Raw genomic sequence first — 12,376 nt, 5'->3', positions numbered from 1 at the left:
GCAGTTTAACATCTGTGTTGCGAGATGTGTTGGGCCTCACTTTCTGTCTCTCAGTGCAACATATGCTGTGCTCAATGTGGCTGAACTGAGAGCTTAGGAAGGAGGAGAGAAAAAGACAGCGACTGTCAAACCCTGAGCAGTTGGGCCTCTGGCTGGCCCACCCAGAGCCCTGGGGCTCACGGTCCATCCCTCCTGATGCTGTTTCCCTCTAGGCTGACCTGCTGTTGCTGTCGAGCAGTGAGCCACACAGCCTGACCTACATTGAGACTGCGGAGCTGGATGGGTGAGTGTGGAGTGCCTGGGGCACCTGCTAGAGCAATGGCAACAATGGTGGGATGGGGGGGCAAGGAGAGACGGGGAGTGCTTGGACGCAGCATCTGGCAGGATCACAGCTGGTGAGGACACCTGGATCCAAAGGACAAGAAGGACAAAGCCACACAGCCTGGTTAGCAGACATCAGGTTCAAAGGCACATTGGAGCCCTTCCTGAGGGCAGAGGTGGGGGCAGGTGCCCTCCTCCTTGAGGTCTTGTGCTTTGTTCTGTAGCTCAGAATACACATGCAGCCACTGGGCTTCTTTTCCCTTTGACAAACCTTCTGCTTTCCCCCACTGTGAAGAAACACCAACAGCCCAGTCCTACCCAAACTGTCCCCTCCGCCAATGCAGCCATCCGCCAGAACACACACCGTTTCCTGCAGTGACAATCTTGGGTGAGGTCTCCAGGAAAGGGATCATTTGTTCCCTTGTCCAGGGTTAGCCCTCTCTGCCGTTAGGTCTACTCTGATCTGCGCCAGCTATATGTTTGGTGCAAGTCTGAGTGGACTCAGAAAGGAGGACCAAGACTGGGAAGGCAAACAGCATCTCAGCGGCACTGCTGCTGCCAAGACCTCCTCCTTCCAACCTCAGTTCGCCCTCCTCCCTGCCCCAATTTCTGCTGCCTTCCTCCCCCCTGCACTGATTTGGTGGAAGTGCCACTGCAGCCATTCACTGCCTGTGAAGGTGGCCCAGCTGCGGGAAACAATGTGGCGCCTTTTGCGACAGCCGTAAAAGACATTCAGCAGCACCAGGCCCATTCGGGATGACTCCGAGTTGTGTCTTCTGATGGAGGCACATGGCTTGGGAAGCTTTTGCCTTGGTTCCTGGTCTGTGTGCCCATGGATGAGGAAGCTGCCTGCCCCGCCAGTGCTTTCCAGACAGGCGCATTTCTGACTCACTGAAACTTAGCCCTCCAATGAATGGCCTGTGAGTGTGCGAATAAACACTTGTCCACCAATTTCCCTGCTGCCCTGGCTATTTCTCGGTCGTGCCCCATAAGAGAAGTTCAGCTTCGAGCCTGGTGTGGCCACTTTCCTGGAAAAGGACTTCAGCCTTATCTGGCTGTTCTGGAGGGGCAGAGGACCCGCAGCCGTGAGCCAGTCCCACTCAGTGTTCTGGTCCTGCGGGCCTGTGTGGAGCTGGCCTCTTCCAAGCAGACCAAACTCCTCACCCAGCAGCACCACCCCCGCCACAGGTGCAAGGAGACGGGAGTCCTCACCGCAGGTGGGAGGGTGCAGCAGACCCCAGAAGAAGCCCCCTAGCCAGCTGCCAGGAGAGGGGCAGGTTTGTGCCACTGAGGCTTGGATGGGTGCTTGTGTGTCTCACCCCATTTGTCGTTCCAGGGAAACCAACCTGAAAGTTAAGCAGGGCCTGACAGTCACCTCCGAGTTGGGTGAGGATTTGCAGGCACTGAGCAGGTTTGATGGTGAGTAGAAGGCAGGCGAGTAGGCCAGTCAGCCCCCAGCCCCCCCCTTCTGCCCACTGCCTGCTCCCTGCACTGGTAGGTGGGATCAATGCAGTGGGGCATCTTGCTCTTCATTCCTCATCTGGGAAGAGACCCACGGAGCCACGTCCTCGAGGCACACGTGGTGGGAAGTCCTCAGTCCTGCTGCCTTTTTCTCAGCCTGCTGCACCCTGCCCAGGTCCTCCTCTGGCTCCTGACCTCCTTTCCCATTTTCCCTGCAATTCTTGAGCACACACTCACACAGAGGTTCTGCACACCTCCAGGGAGGTCTTTTGAGGGTGCTGCAAATTCAGGAATTCGGGGGGGGGGGGGGCTGGTCCTGGGCCACCTCCTGGCATTTTGCCTCGGGGCAGGTTGGACAGTCCGGGGCTTGGCTGCTGCCTTGTGTGTCTCTCTTCGGAGGGTCACGCTTGGCCTGCAGTGCTGAGTGCCTGTCACGAAGGAGGCAGAGGTGTCTCCTGCAGCACAGCCCTCCGGCCAGCTGCCAAGGCCGGGGGCCGGTTGACTGAGGGGTGCAGGGGATCCGGGCACTGGCACAGCACCTCAGGACAGTGGACTGCTCATCCTGACATTGGTCTAAGGGAGCTTCAGAGATTCGTGAGTTTGATACCTGCCAGCCTGGTGCGCTTCTGCATGCAGGAGCTGAGCAAACTCTGTTGTGTCACCAGCCGGAACGCTCCGCTGACTTGGCTTGATTTAAGGCTGACCCAGCCATCCTCCTTTGGCCATGCACTTTACTGTGGCGGAGCATGTTGCCTGCCCCAGGCATGGGCCCCTTGGTGGTTCCTGGGACCTGCGAAGTATCTTCCCCTCTGATTTTTCTTTGGTCAGTTCCTGAGCAGTTTGCATGACCCTTGACTTCCCCCACCACCAGCTGCTTGCAGGACTACTCCGTGTTCCTGTAAGTCTCCGCAAAGGCCACCTTTGGTTCTGAGCAGTTGGAGAGAAGCTGGACCACTTTCAGTGGAGGCATGCAGCTGGGGGGGGGGGGGTAATGCTCTGTCTGTCTGTGCGGCATCTTTGTCTTCTGGTGCTCTTCAGGGAAGCTGGGAGAGGCAGTGTTCTGGGGCCTGGCTTCCTTCTTGGCCTTTCACCTTGCAGACCAAGCGACGCTCAGAAATGACCAAGAAATGCACATCCTTTCTGTCTTCTGCAGGATTGTTCTTCCAGCTGCAGGGGTGGGCCCAAGGTCTGCTGGGAGGTTGAACTACCCAAATGGCCATTTTAATTCCTTTCTTCCTGCGTTTGGGCGATTTTGGTGGCCTGAGAAAGGTGTGAATATCTGCAGGTGGCCTCAGATTCCAGAAGGGTTTGGTCCAACAAGAACTGTGGGGACCCTTCCTAAGAGGATCAGAGGGATCCCTGCTGGGAAATGTGAAGGGCAGAATCAGATCAGGCCTGCCCCAGCCCAGGGAGCCAGAGAGCGTAGCTGAGTGAGTCTTACCTGCCTGGACAGCCTGGGCTTCCCTCTGCCTCCCGGCTGTGTCTTGGAAGGGCCTAGAAAGCATCTCAGTTGCTGGGGCTCTCTTCCTTCTCCCTGGGAAGTCTGCACACACCCAGAAGAAGCAGGAGGGTCAGTCCCTGCAGTCTGGTGGGGCCAGAGTGCTGAAAGCAGCACCAAGCCAGCCATTCTCATTGTCTTCAGCCGCCCTCTTAAACCTGGGGAGATTTTGGGAGCATGTCTCGGTGGGCTGATGCGAGGATGGAGGAGGCAAGGACTCTTTAAAGCATCTTGCATGGTGGGGGTTCCATGGTGTGAATAGATTTGTCCTCGAAGGTGGTGATACTGTATGCACTTGTTGGCAGTCCCTGCATGGCCTCTCAGTGTCACGTTGGGGGCAGGTATGCGCCTGGAGACTGCAAGTGGGAGGTTGAACCTTGGGTGGCCTGCAGATCCTGCATTTCTGCTTTCCTGATTCTCTGCCCTGGCAGCAACATCCCCCCCCCCACTTTCTTTTCACAGATCTTTGCACTTCTTGCTTCTCTCCTGAGTCCTTTCCTGCCTCACTCCACTCCACTCCACAACTTTGAGGGCCATGGGGTATCCACACTCTTTGAGGACTGAGTCTCTGCGCTCTGTCATAGATTGCATCAGTTCTGCACCGCAGTTCCTATGAGGGTGGGTATGTTACCGGCAGGGCCATCTCCTGCCTTGTCTGCCAGTGCTACAGACCTTGGACGTTGATCAAGCATGGCTGGCTGGAAAGGTCTTGCAACAGGCAGGCAGGCAGGCAGGCAGAGGTCACTGGGCTGGGCTTCAGCTGCAAGAAGCTTGTGGCTGCTGGCCCGGGGTGGCGGCTGTCCTTTCTGCAAGAGAGCTCCTGAACCTTTTGCTCTGGCCTCCTGGGTGTTGCCCAGCCAGCAGTTTCCAACCCTGCTACTTCCAGTCAAAGCTGTGTTGCTCATAAGAGCTGCAAAGTTGTGTGAAATTTGGTGCACCAGTCCCAGGGCAGCACTGGGCTTGGCTTTTGCAACCAGTGAATTGTGACCCACTAAATCCCCCAAGCTTGCTGTTGGGCCTAGTGAGGAGACTGGCATGCCTTGGCTGGAAGTATCCCTGGGTGGGCGTGGGATGATGACGTGCTGAGGGCCACACCCCACCGTGAACATAAGAACATAAGAAGCGCCCTGCTGGATCAGGCCCAGGGCCCATCTAATCCAACTTCCTGTATCTCACAGCGGCCCACCAGATGCCTCCGGGAGCACACACACAAGATACTTGCATCTTGCTGCCACCTCCTTGCATCTAGCATTCTAGTTACGCTCACACCCCCCAGCGAAGACACCAGACTGCAATGCATTTAACTTTTCCTTCTTTCTTAAACACAGTGACCAATTTTGAATGCATGAAGCCTACTGAACACCTTCCCTCCCTCACCAGGCGGGTAGGCAAAAAACCGGCATCCACAGCCAGTTTGGATTACAGAAAACAAATTCCTACCCACCCCTCATACTGAGTGACCAGCTAATCTCAGACTGTACATACCCATCATGGCTTGTAACATGTAATGAAGTTTTCCTCCAGAAATCTGTCCAATCCCCTTTTAAAGGCATCTAGGCTGGATGCTATCACCACATCCTGTGGCAAGGAGTTCTACAGACTAGTTACATGCTGGGTAAAGAAATATTTTGTTTGTCCTAGCTCTCCCGACACTCAATTTTAGTGCATGTCCCCTGGTTCTGGTGTTGTGTGAGAAGGAAAAGAGTATCTCTCCATCCACTCTATCCTTCTCATGCATAATGTTGTATGTCTCAATCTTGTCCCCCCTCAGGCGACTCTTTTCTGGACTGAACAGCCTCAAGCCTTTCCTCCTAACGGAGGTGCCCCAGCCCAGTAATCATTTTTGGTCGCTCTCTTCTGCACCTTTTCCAGTTCCGTAGCGTGGCCAGGGTGGCCAGATGCAATGGAGGGCAGAGTGCCTACATGTATATCAATTTGGGCAGGTGCAGCTTTTTAAACCCTTCCATGTTGAGCTGCACCTGCCCAAATTACAGTAGTTAAGGTGTAGGCACTCTGCCCTCCATTGCATCTGCTCACCCTGAGTGTGGCGGGGTTAGGATTGGGCTCAGGATGATCCACAAGAGTGTACAAACAAAAGTGGGAAACAGCAAATGGTGATGCTGTTCACACTTAATGTTCGCACTTATTGTGAACCATCTGGAGGTGGCTGGCCTGGGAAACTGGCCTTATCTAGTGGCCCAGCAAAGCCTGTGTTCAAATCTACATGGCCTTGAACCAGTTTCTCCTTTACAGGGTCATTTGTGAGGTGAAAATGGGGCATCCTCCTGTACATTGCCACCTTAAGCTCCTCTGCCAGTTTCCTCCCACCCAACCGCGGGGGGGGGGGGGCAATGGGATTGGGAGAGATGATAACTCGGTTTGGGCTGGGAATGAGCCAAGAGACCAGTCAGTGAAAAGGGAACCCGGGGAGAGACTGCTGTTCACCCAAGAAGGCTCTTTGCTTGTCTGCAGGTGAGATCAGGTGTGAAGCACCAAATAACAAGCTGGACAAGTTCACAGGGACCCTCACCATCCAGGGGGAGAAACATGCCTTGGACAATGAGAGGCTGCTGCTTCGAGGCTGCACCATCCGCAACACCGACTGGTGCTTTGGACTTGTAATCTTTGCAGGTGAGGCCCGGAATGTCCTGCTGCTGCCTGGCCACGTGTGTGGGATCGCACCGGGAGAGCCCATGTTCCGAGGGGGTGACGACTGGAGAAGGGGAACTGTCTCTGCAGGGAGCACCTGCCTGTCCGCCAGGCCAGGCCAGGCTCTGCTCCATCTCTCCCGGTCTCTCTGGTTGCAATGCAGGGTGGAGCCAGCAGGGCCTCTGGCTTTCCTGGCAGCCTGAGCATGGAGAGCCTTGAGCCACAAATGGATGGCTCTGTCTGTTTGCTCGCTAGGGCCAGACACCAAGCTGATGCAGAACAGCGGGAGGACCACTTTCAAGCGGACGCGCATCGACCACCTCATGAACTTCTTGGTGCTGGTGGTGAGTCCCGGTCTTGGGCTGAGCAGTCCATCTTCTGTGGCCCTTTCTGGGCAGGTGCCCACAGTAAGTGCTGCAGGTGCACACAGCCAGCTTCACTGATGCCTGCTCTGGGAATATCCTTGAGGCGGGAGAGACCTGCGTGCACTCCGGGGGTGGTGGAGAATGCCCAGCTCCTCAGCCAGGTGAACAGGAAATGCTATGGGGCTGCTTTTTGCTTACCTTTCTCTGAGAGGAGTTCTCTCCTGCACCTTCGTGGGCAAAGCAGGGAACCTGGACCGCGCTTTTTAAAGTTACGCCCCTTCTTAGTGCCAGTCATTTTTACTTGCTCCTTTCTCCACCGTATGGAGCACTGGGCCACCTTTTGAAAGGACTGTGCTCCTGCTCCAGTGCCTCGGGGGCAACCACATTGGGTGCTCTTGTGTCTGCTGCAAAAAGTTCTCAAAGCAGACCAGAAGGAACAGAGAGCTTCACTTTAAGGCCAAACATACAAACCCTTGAGGAAACCGGCACTTGCCACCACACATCTCCACATAGGGAAGGTTTTAATAAAAGGTTTTAATAAAATAATAATAAATGCTTCTTCAAATACGTTAGAAGCAGGAAACCTGCCAGAGAAGCGGTTGGCCCTCTGGATGGTGAGGGAGGGAAAGGAGAGCTAAAAGGAGACTCAGAGATGGCAGAGAAATTAAATGAGTTCTTTGCATCTGTCTTCATGGCAGAAGACCTCGGGCAGATACCGCTGCCCAAACGGCCCCACCTGACCAAGGAATTAAGTCAGATAGAGGTTAAAAGAGAAGATGTTTCAGACTTCATTGATAAATTAAAGATCTATAAGTCAGCGAACCCTGATGGCATCCACCCTAGAGTTATTAAGGAATTGAAGAATGAAGTTGCTGATCTCTTGACTAAAATATGCAACTTGTCCGTCAAAACGGCCACAGTGCCAGAGGATTGGAGGATAGCAAATGTCACACCGATCTTTAAAAAGGGAAAGGGGGGGGACCTGGGAAACTATAGGCCGGTCAGCCTAACATCCATACCGGGTAAGATGGTGGAATGCCTCATCAAAGATAGGATCTCAAAACACATAGACGAACAGGCCTTGCTGAGGGAGAGTCAGCATGGCTTCTGTAAGGGTAAGTCTTGCCTCACAAACCTTATAGAATTCTTTGAAAAGGTCAACAGGCATGTGGATGCGGGAGAACCCGTGGACATTATATATCTGGACTTTCAGAAGGCATTTGACACGGTCCCTCACCAAAGGCTACTGAAAAAACTCCACAGTCAGGGAATTAGAGGGCTGGTTCTCTCCTGGATTGAGAACTGGTTGAAGACCAGGAAACAGAGAGTGGGTGTCAATGGGCAATTTTCACAATGGAGAGAGGTGAAAGGCAGTGTGCCCCAAGGAGCTGTCCTGGGACCGGTGCTTTTCAACCTCTTCATAAATGACCTGGACACAGGGGTGAGCAGTGAGGTGGCTAAGTTTGCAGATGACACCAAACTTTTCCAAGTGGTGAAGACCAGAAGTGATTGTGAGGAGCTCCAGAAGGATCTCTCCAGACTGGCAGAATGGGCAGCAAAATGGCAGATGCGCTTCAATGTCAGTAAGTGTAAAGTCATGCACATTGGGGCAAAAAATCAAAACTTCACATATAGGCTGATGGGTTCTGAGCTGTGTGTGATAGATCAGGAGAGATCTTGGGGTGGTGGTGGACAGGTCGATGAAAGTGTCGACTCAATGTGCGGCAGCAGTGAAGAAGGCCAATTCTATGCTTAGGATCATTAGAAAAGGTATTGAGAACAAAATGGCTAATATTATAATGCCGTTGTACAAATCGATGGTAAGGCCACACCTGCAGTATTGTTTCCAGTTCTGGTCGCTGCATCTCAAAAAGCATCTCATGGAAATGGAAAAGGTGCAAAAGAGGGCAACTAAGATGATTGCTGGGCTGGGCCACCTTCCTTTTGAGGAAAGGCTGCGGCGTTTGGGCCTCTTCAGCCTAGAAAAGAGACGCCTGAGGGAGGACATGATTGAGACATACAAAATTATGCATGGGAAGGATAAAGTGGATAGAGAGATAGCCGCCTTGCATGCCCTTCGGGAAGAAAGGTGGAATATAAATCAAATAAATAAATAAATAGAGAGATGCTTTTTACACTCTCACATAACACCAGAACCAGGGGACATCCACTAAAATTGAGTGTTGGGAGGGTTAGGACAGACAAAAGAAAATATTTCTTTACTCAGCGTGTGGTTGGTCTGTGGAACTCCTTGCCACAGGATGTGATGATGGCATCTGGCCTGGACCCCTTTAAAAGGGGAATGGACAAGTTTCTGCAGGAAAAATCCATTACGGGGTACAAGCCATGATGTGTGTGTGCAACCTCCTGATTTTAGAAATGGGTTATGTCAGAATGCCAGATGCAAGGGAGGGCACCAGGATGAGGTCTCTTGTTATCAGGTATGCTCCCTGGGGCATTTGGTGGGCCGCTGTGAGATACAGGAAGCTGGACTAGATGGGCCTATGGCCTGATCCAGTGGGGCTGTCCTGAGTTTTTGCTGCAGAACACAGAATATGTTCCTATTTTAAGTTTTTATGCTGGGATTTCTGTTTGTTCCATGTGGGTTTTGAAATTAAGATGGGGGACTTGTGTGGTTTTTGATATCTGTGGACTTCAGCTGGGCCTCTGAGAGGAATTTTATCAGGGGGTACAAAGTTTCTTTTGGGCCCCTTTGCAAAGAGGGAGGGGTGAAACAGAGAGGGTGACGGGTGAGCAGAATAGGGGCAGGGAGGGGTGAAGCAGGGTGGAGGTAGGGTGGAGACAGCTGGAAAAGTCTTAGGAGCCCAGGTCTACCCACCCATGTGGCATCAGTAGTGTCCCCAGCATCCCGTGTGGGCAACAAGTCTGAATAGATAGGAAAATGTCAGATGCCAGGAAATTTCTGGGCGCCCTCCTTGACTCCTGGTCCCCCCTTTTGACCCTGGGCCCGGGTACAAATTACCCCCTTTACCCCCCTTTCCTAGGCCCTGGACTTCAGATCCTGGGAGGAGGTGAGACAGTGCCCTGGCCTGGCTCCTGGCAGGGCCCTCCTTTCCCACAGCTCTCTCTCTCTCTCTCTTCGCTCTGGCTTTAAAGGGGCCGTTTGGTTCCATCTCTCCCCTTTGCAGCGAAAGCAGCTTTTGTTTGATCTTTTGCTGTGTGAATCTGGTTGGAATCTGGGGGGGCCCTTTGGGACTGTGCAGAGCCCTCTTTCATCAGCGCTTTGATCCTTCTCCCGCTGGAGAAATTAATAAAAGATCAATACAAACCAAACTGAGGTGAGAGAGACTGACAAGGTTTATTGGAAGACGGAAGTTGAAACAGCAATGCAGACACTGCAAAGAAAAACCACCCCTGTCTGAATCCGCTCTGGTAGTGAAAGGCCTGGAGGAAGGTCCTCCCCCGGCGGCTCTTGTGGTTTTCCTCTAAGAATAGATGCGGCCTGCTAGTCAGAATTGGCCTGCCTGTGAGCTGAGTCTGCTGGTCCCAGAATCAGACAAGTTTAGGCTGCAACAGGGACACTGAAAAGAAACCGAAACCTCCTGCTCCAAACACTCATCATAATGAGTTATTGCAAAGGGTCTCCTCCTGCAGGTGCCTTTGAGATCCCCATCAGGAGAAAGGGAAGGCACTGTTGGTGCTGCTGTCCCCCTACCCTTTTCCACAGTGCGAAGCCCCCACAGGATTGAGCCACAAGCTGCACTGTATTGAATGGGGCTCATTCCCAGAGAAGTGCATATGGAATTGCAGCCCAAGTCACAGGGAGGAGGCTTGCCACTGGCCTGACAGACCACCGCCTCTCCACTTGCAGTGGCCTCCCTGCTGGAAGTGCCTGCCTTCAACATGGGGCTTCCCACAGGGAGCAAGTCTTTTTCCTTCCTTCACTCAGTTCACGGAGGGGCTGACTTCCAAAACACAGCTAGAGGCGCCGGAGGGTGTGCACATGTACATGTCTGTGTCCAGGAAGGGGTGCGTGCTGCTGGTAGCAGTCATGTGGGCTGTGTTTTGGGTCAGGACCACTGCATGAAAATAGAGGGCATTTAACTCCTAACCTCTTTGCTGTTGTCCTGTTGCAAATCTATGAAAAGCAATAACTGTAGCAGTTCTCCGCTCTCCTGAGAGGTGACTGACCACCTTTGACACATCCAGAGCAGCTGCCACCTGGGGAGCGTGGAGAGGTCTCCCTCAGAGGCAGCAGAGGGTTGCCAAGAGTCTAGGCCAGGCAGGAGACTTGGTTGCCCACAGGCCCAGGGGAGCTGGGTTTGAGACTTGCATTCATGCGCTTGGCTGCTGCAGAGGTGCTTCCTGGACCAGGTGCAATCAAGGCGAGAGGCGCCTTCTCTCTCTGACTTGGACTTTCCCCTTGTCTTTGGCAGATCTTTGGCTTCCTGGCTGCCATGTGCCTGATTCTGGCCATTGGCAACAGCATCTGGGAGTACGGCAAGGGCTACTACTTCCAGGTGTACCTGCCCTGGGCAGAGGGAGTCAGCTCTGCCCCCTTCTCGGGCTTCCTCATGTTCTGGTCCTATGTCATCATCCTCAACACCGTGGTGCCTATCTCCCTCTATGTCAGGTAGGAGGTGGGACCCGGGGGACTGGGGCCCCTCAAGGACCCAGAAGAAGGTGCTGGGCGCCAGGCAGTTGCGCACAATTGTCCGCAAGGGTCGTGGCCGTTTATGTCTCCTGGAAGCGAACACCCACCTCCTTCACGGAGCCCTCCCCCCACTTATTCACCTGCTTCTGCCTTGCCTTTGGAGTGGGATTCTGGTCCCTGCTGCCCTTCCACTCAGCCCATGGACATGCAAATACCTCGTGATGAAACGGCCCCCAGTCCAGGCAAGCAGTGTGGCGGTCCTTGCTGTGCACTGATGTCTCCCAGCAAGAGAAAGCAGCAGGTGCTGCCCCTTCCCCATGGGCTCATGCCTGGCCTACTCCTCCTTTAACCCATCCAGCCTTGGGCTGAGGAAGGAGCAGGCTGCTGGGGCCACAGGGCAGGTAACTGCAGAAGGGAGGAGGACAGCATTCTTTCCACAGGCAGCCCTGGGAGGACAATGCTTATGACCCCTGGTTAGCCTGAGGTCTCAGAGGAGGGAGTGCCAAAAGGCCCCCCTCACATGGGAACAGTTGCACCGTTGGGCATGCCAAGCCAGTCACAGCCTCCCAGCGCACAGCCACTCAAGAGTGACCCTTTGCAAAAGGTGTGGCCGATTCCTGCCTCAAAGGCCCGTCTGGGAAGGGGCCGAAAGGGGAAACTCCTGGACAAGCCGTACAGCCACTCGGAGTGCCCCGCTCCAGCTGCAAGTTTGCTCCAGCCTTGCTTGCTCTCAGCAGGAGACAGGCGGGATTGTCTGGCAGGAAGACTGGACAGAGCCTTCAACTTGTCTCCCTCCTCTTGTCCAGTGTGGAGATCATCCGTTTGGGCAACAGCTACTACATTGACTGGGATCGCAAGATGTACTATGTGCCGAGTGACACGCCTGCCCAGGCTCGCACCACCACCCTCAATGAGGAGCTGGGACAGATCAAGTACATCTTCTCAGACAAAACGGGCACCCTCACCCAGAACATCATGGTCTTCAACAAGTGCTGCATCAATGGCAAGTCCTACGGTAGGAACGACCCCCCTTCCCCATTGCCTTCTGAATGATCTGATGTCGCGCGAAGGCAGGTGTACAAGAGACGGGTGTTTCCAAGGTTTGGTCCCTGCTGGAAACCATCTGAGATGCTGGCAGGGCAGAGAGTGGAGTGGTGCTGTCACCTCAGGTGGGCTTGGTGCTAGAGGCGCTCAGGATTACTTTCACCTGAGGCTCTGGCAATCTCCTGCTCGCCCAGTATCTGGTGTTGCAGGGACTGCTGAGGGGAGGCGCTTGTGTGCCCACATAGCCAGCCACATTCACATTGCAGCCCTGGTTGATGGAGGAGCCTCCTGTGTGGAAGGGCTCATAGGTTTCAGTCCCAGAGGGTCACAACCATCACCTCAGCTGCTGTGTGGAGATGCTCGCTGGTTATGAAGAGAACATTGACAGGCGGGGGGGATGGGCTCCGCTCCTGACCTTCCCAC

The 12,376-nt window shown here is 54.0% G+C and overlaps 1 protein-coding gene across 1 annotated transcript in view; it reads left to right on the top strand.

Annotated features, from left to right (window-relative positions):
• LOC136640555 (phospholipid-transporting ATPase ID-like) overlaps window positions 1-12,376 on the top strand; it is an 81,703-nt gene that overhangs the window by 40,639 nt on the left and 28,688 nt on the right. The window contains 6 exon segments of the mRNA XM_066615697.1: window positions 213-283; window positions 1,658-1,740; window positions 5,753-5,911; window positions 6,185-6,273; window positions 10,692-10,888; window positions 11,716-11,924. Of these exon segments, the coding sequence (XP_066471794.1) occupies window positions 213-283; window positions 1,658-1,740; window positions 5,753-5,911; window positions 6,185-6,273; window positions 10,692-10,888; window positions 11,716-11,924 (808 nt within the window).

This window comes from Tiliqua scincoides, chromosome 2, assembly GCF_035046505.1.
Source record: "Tiliqua scincoides isolate rTilSci1 chromosome 2, rTilSci1.hap2, whole genome shotgun sequence".
Lineage (NCBI taxonomy): Eukaryota > Metazoa > Chordata > Lepidosauria > Squamata > Scincidae > Tiliqua > Tiliqua scincoides.
This window is presented reverse-complemented; position numbering and strand designations above follow the sequence as displayed.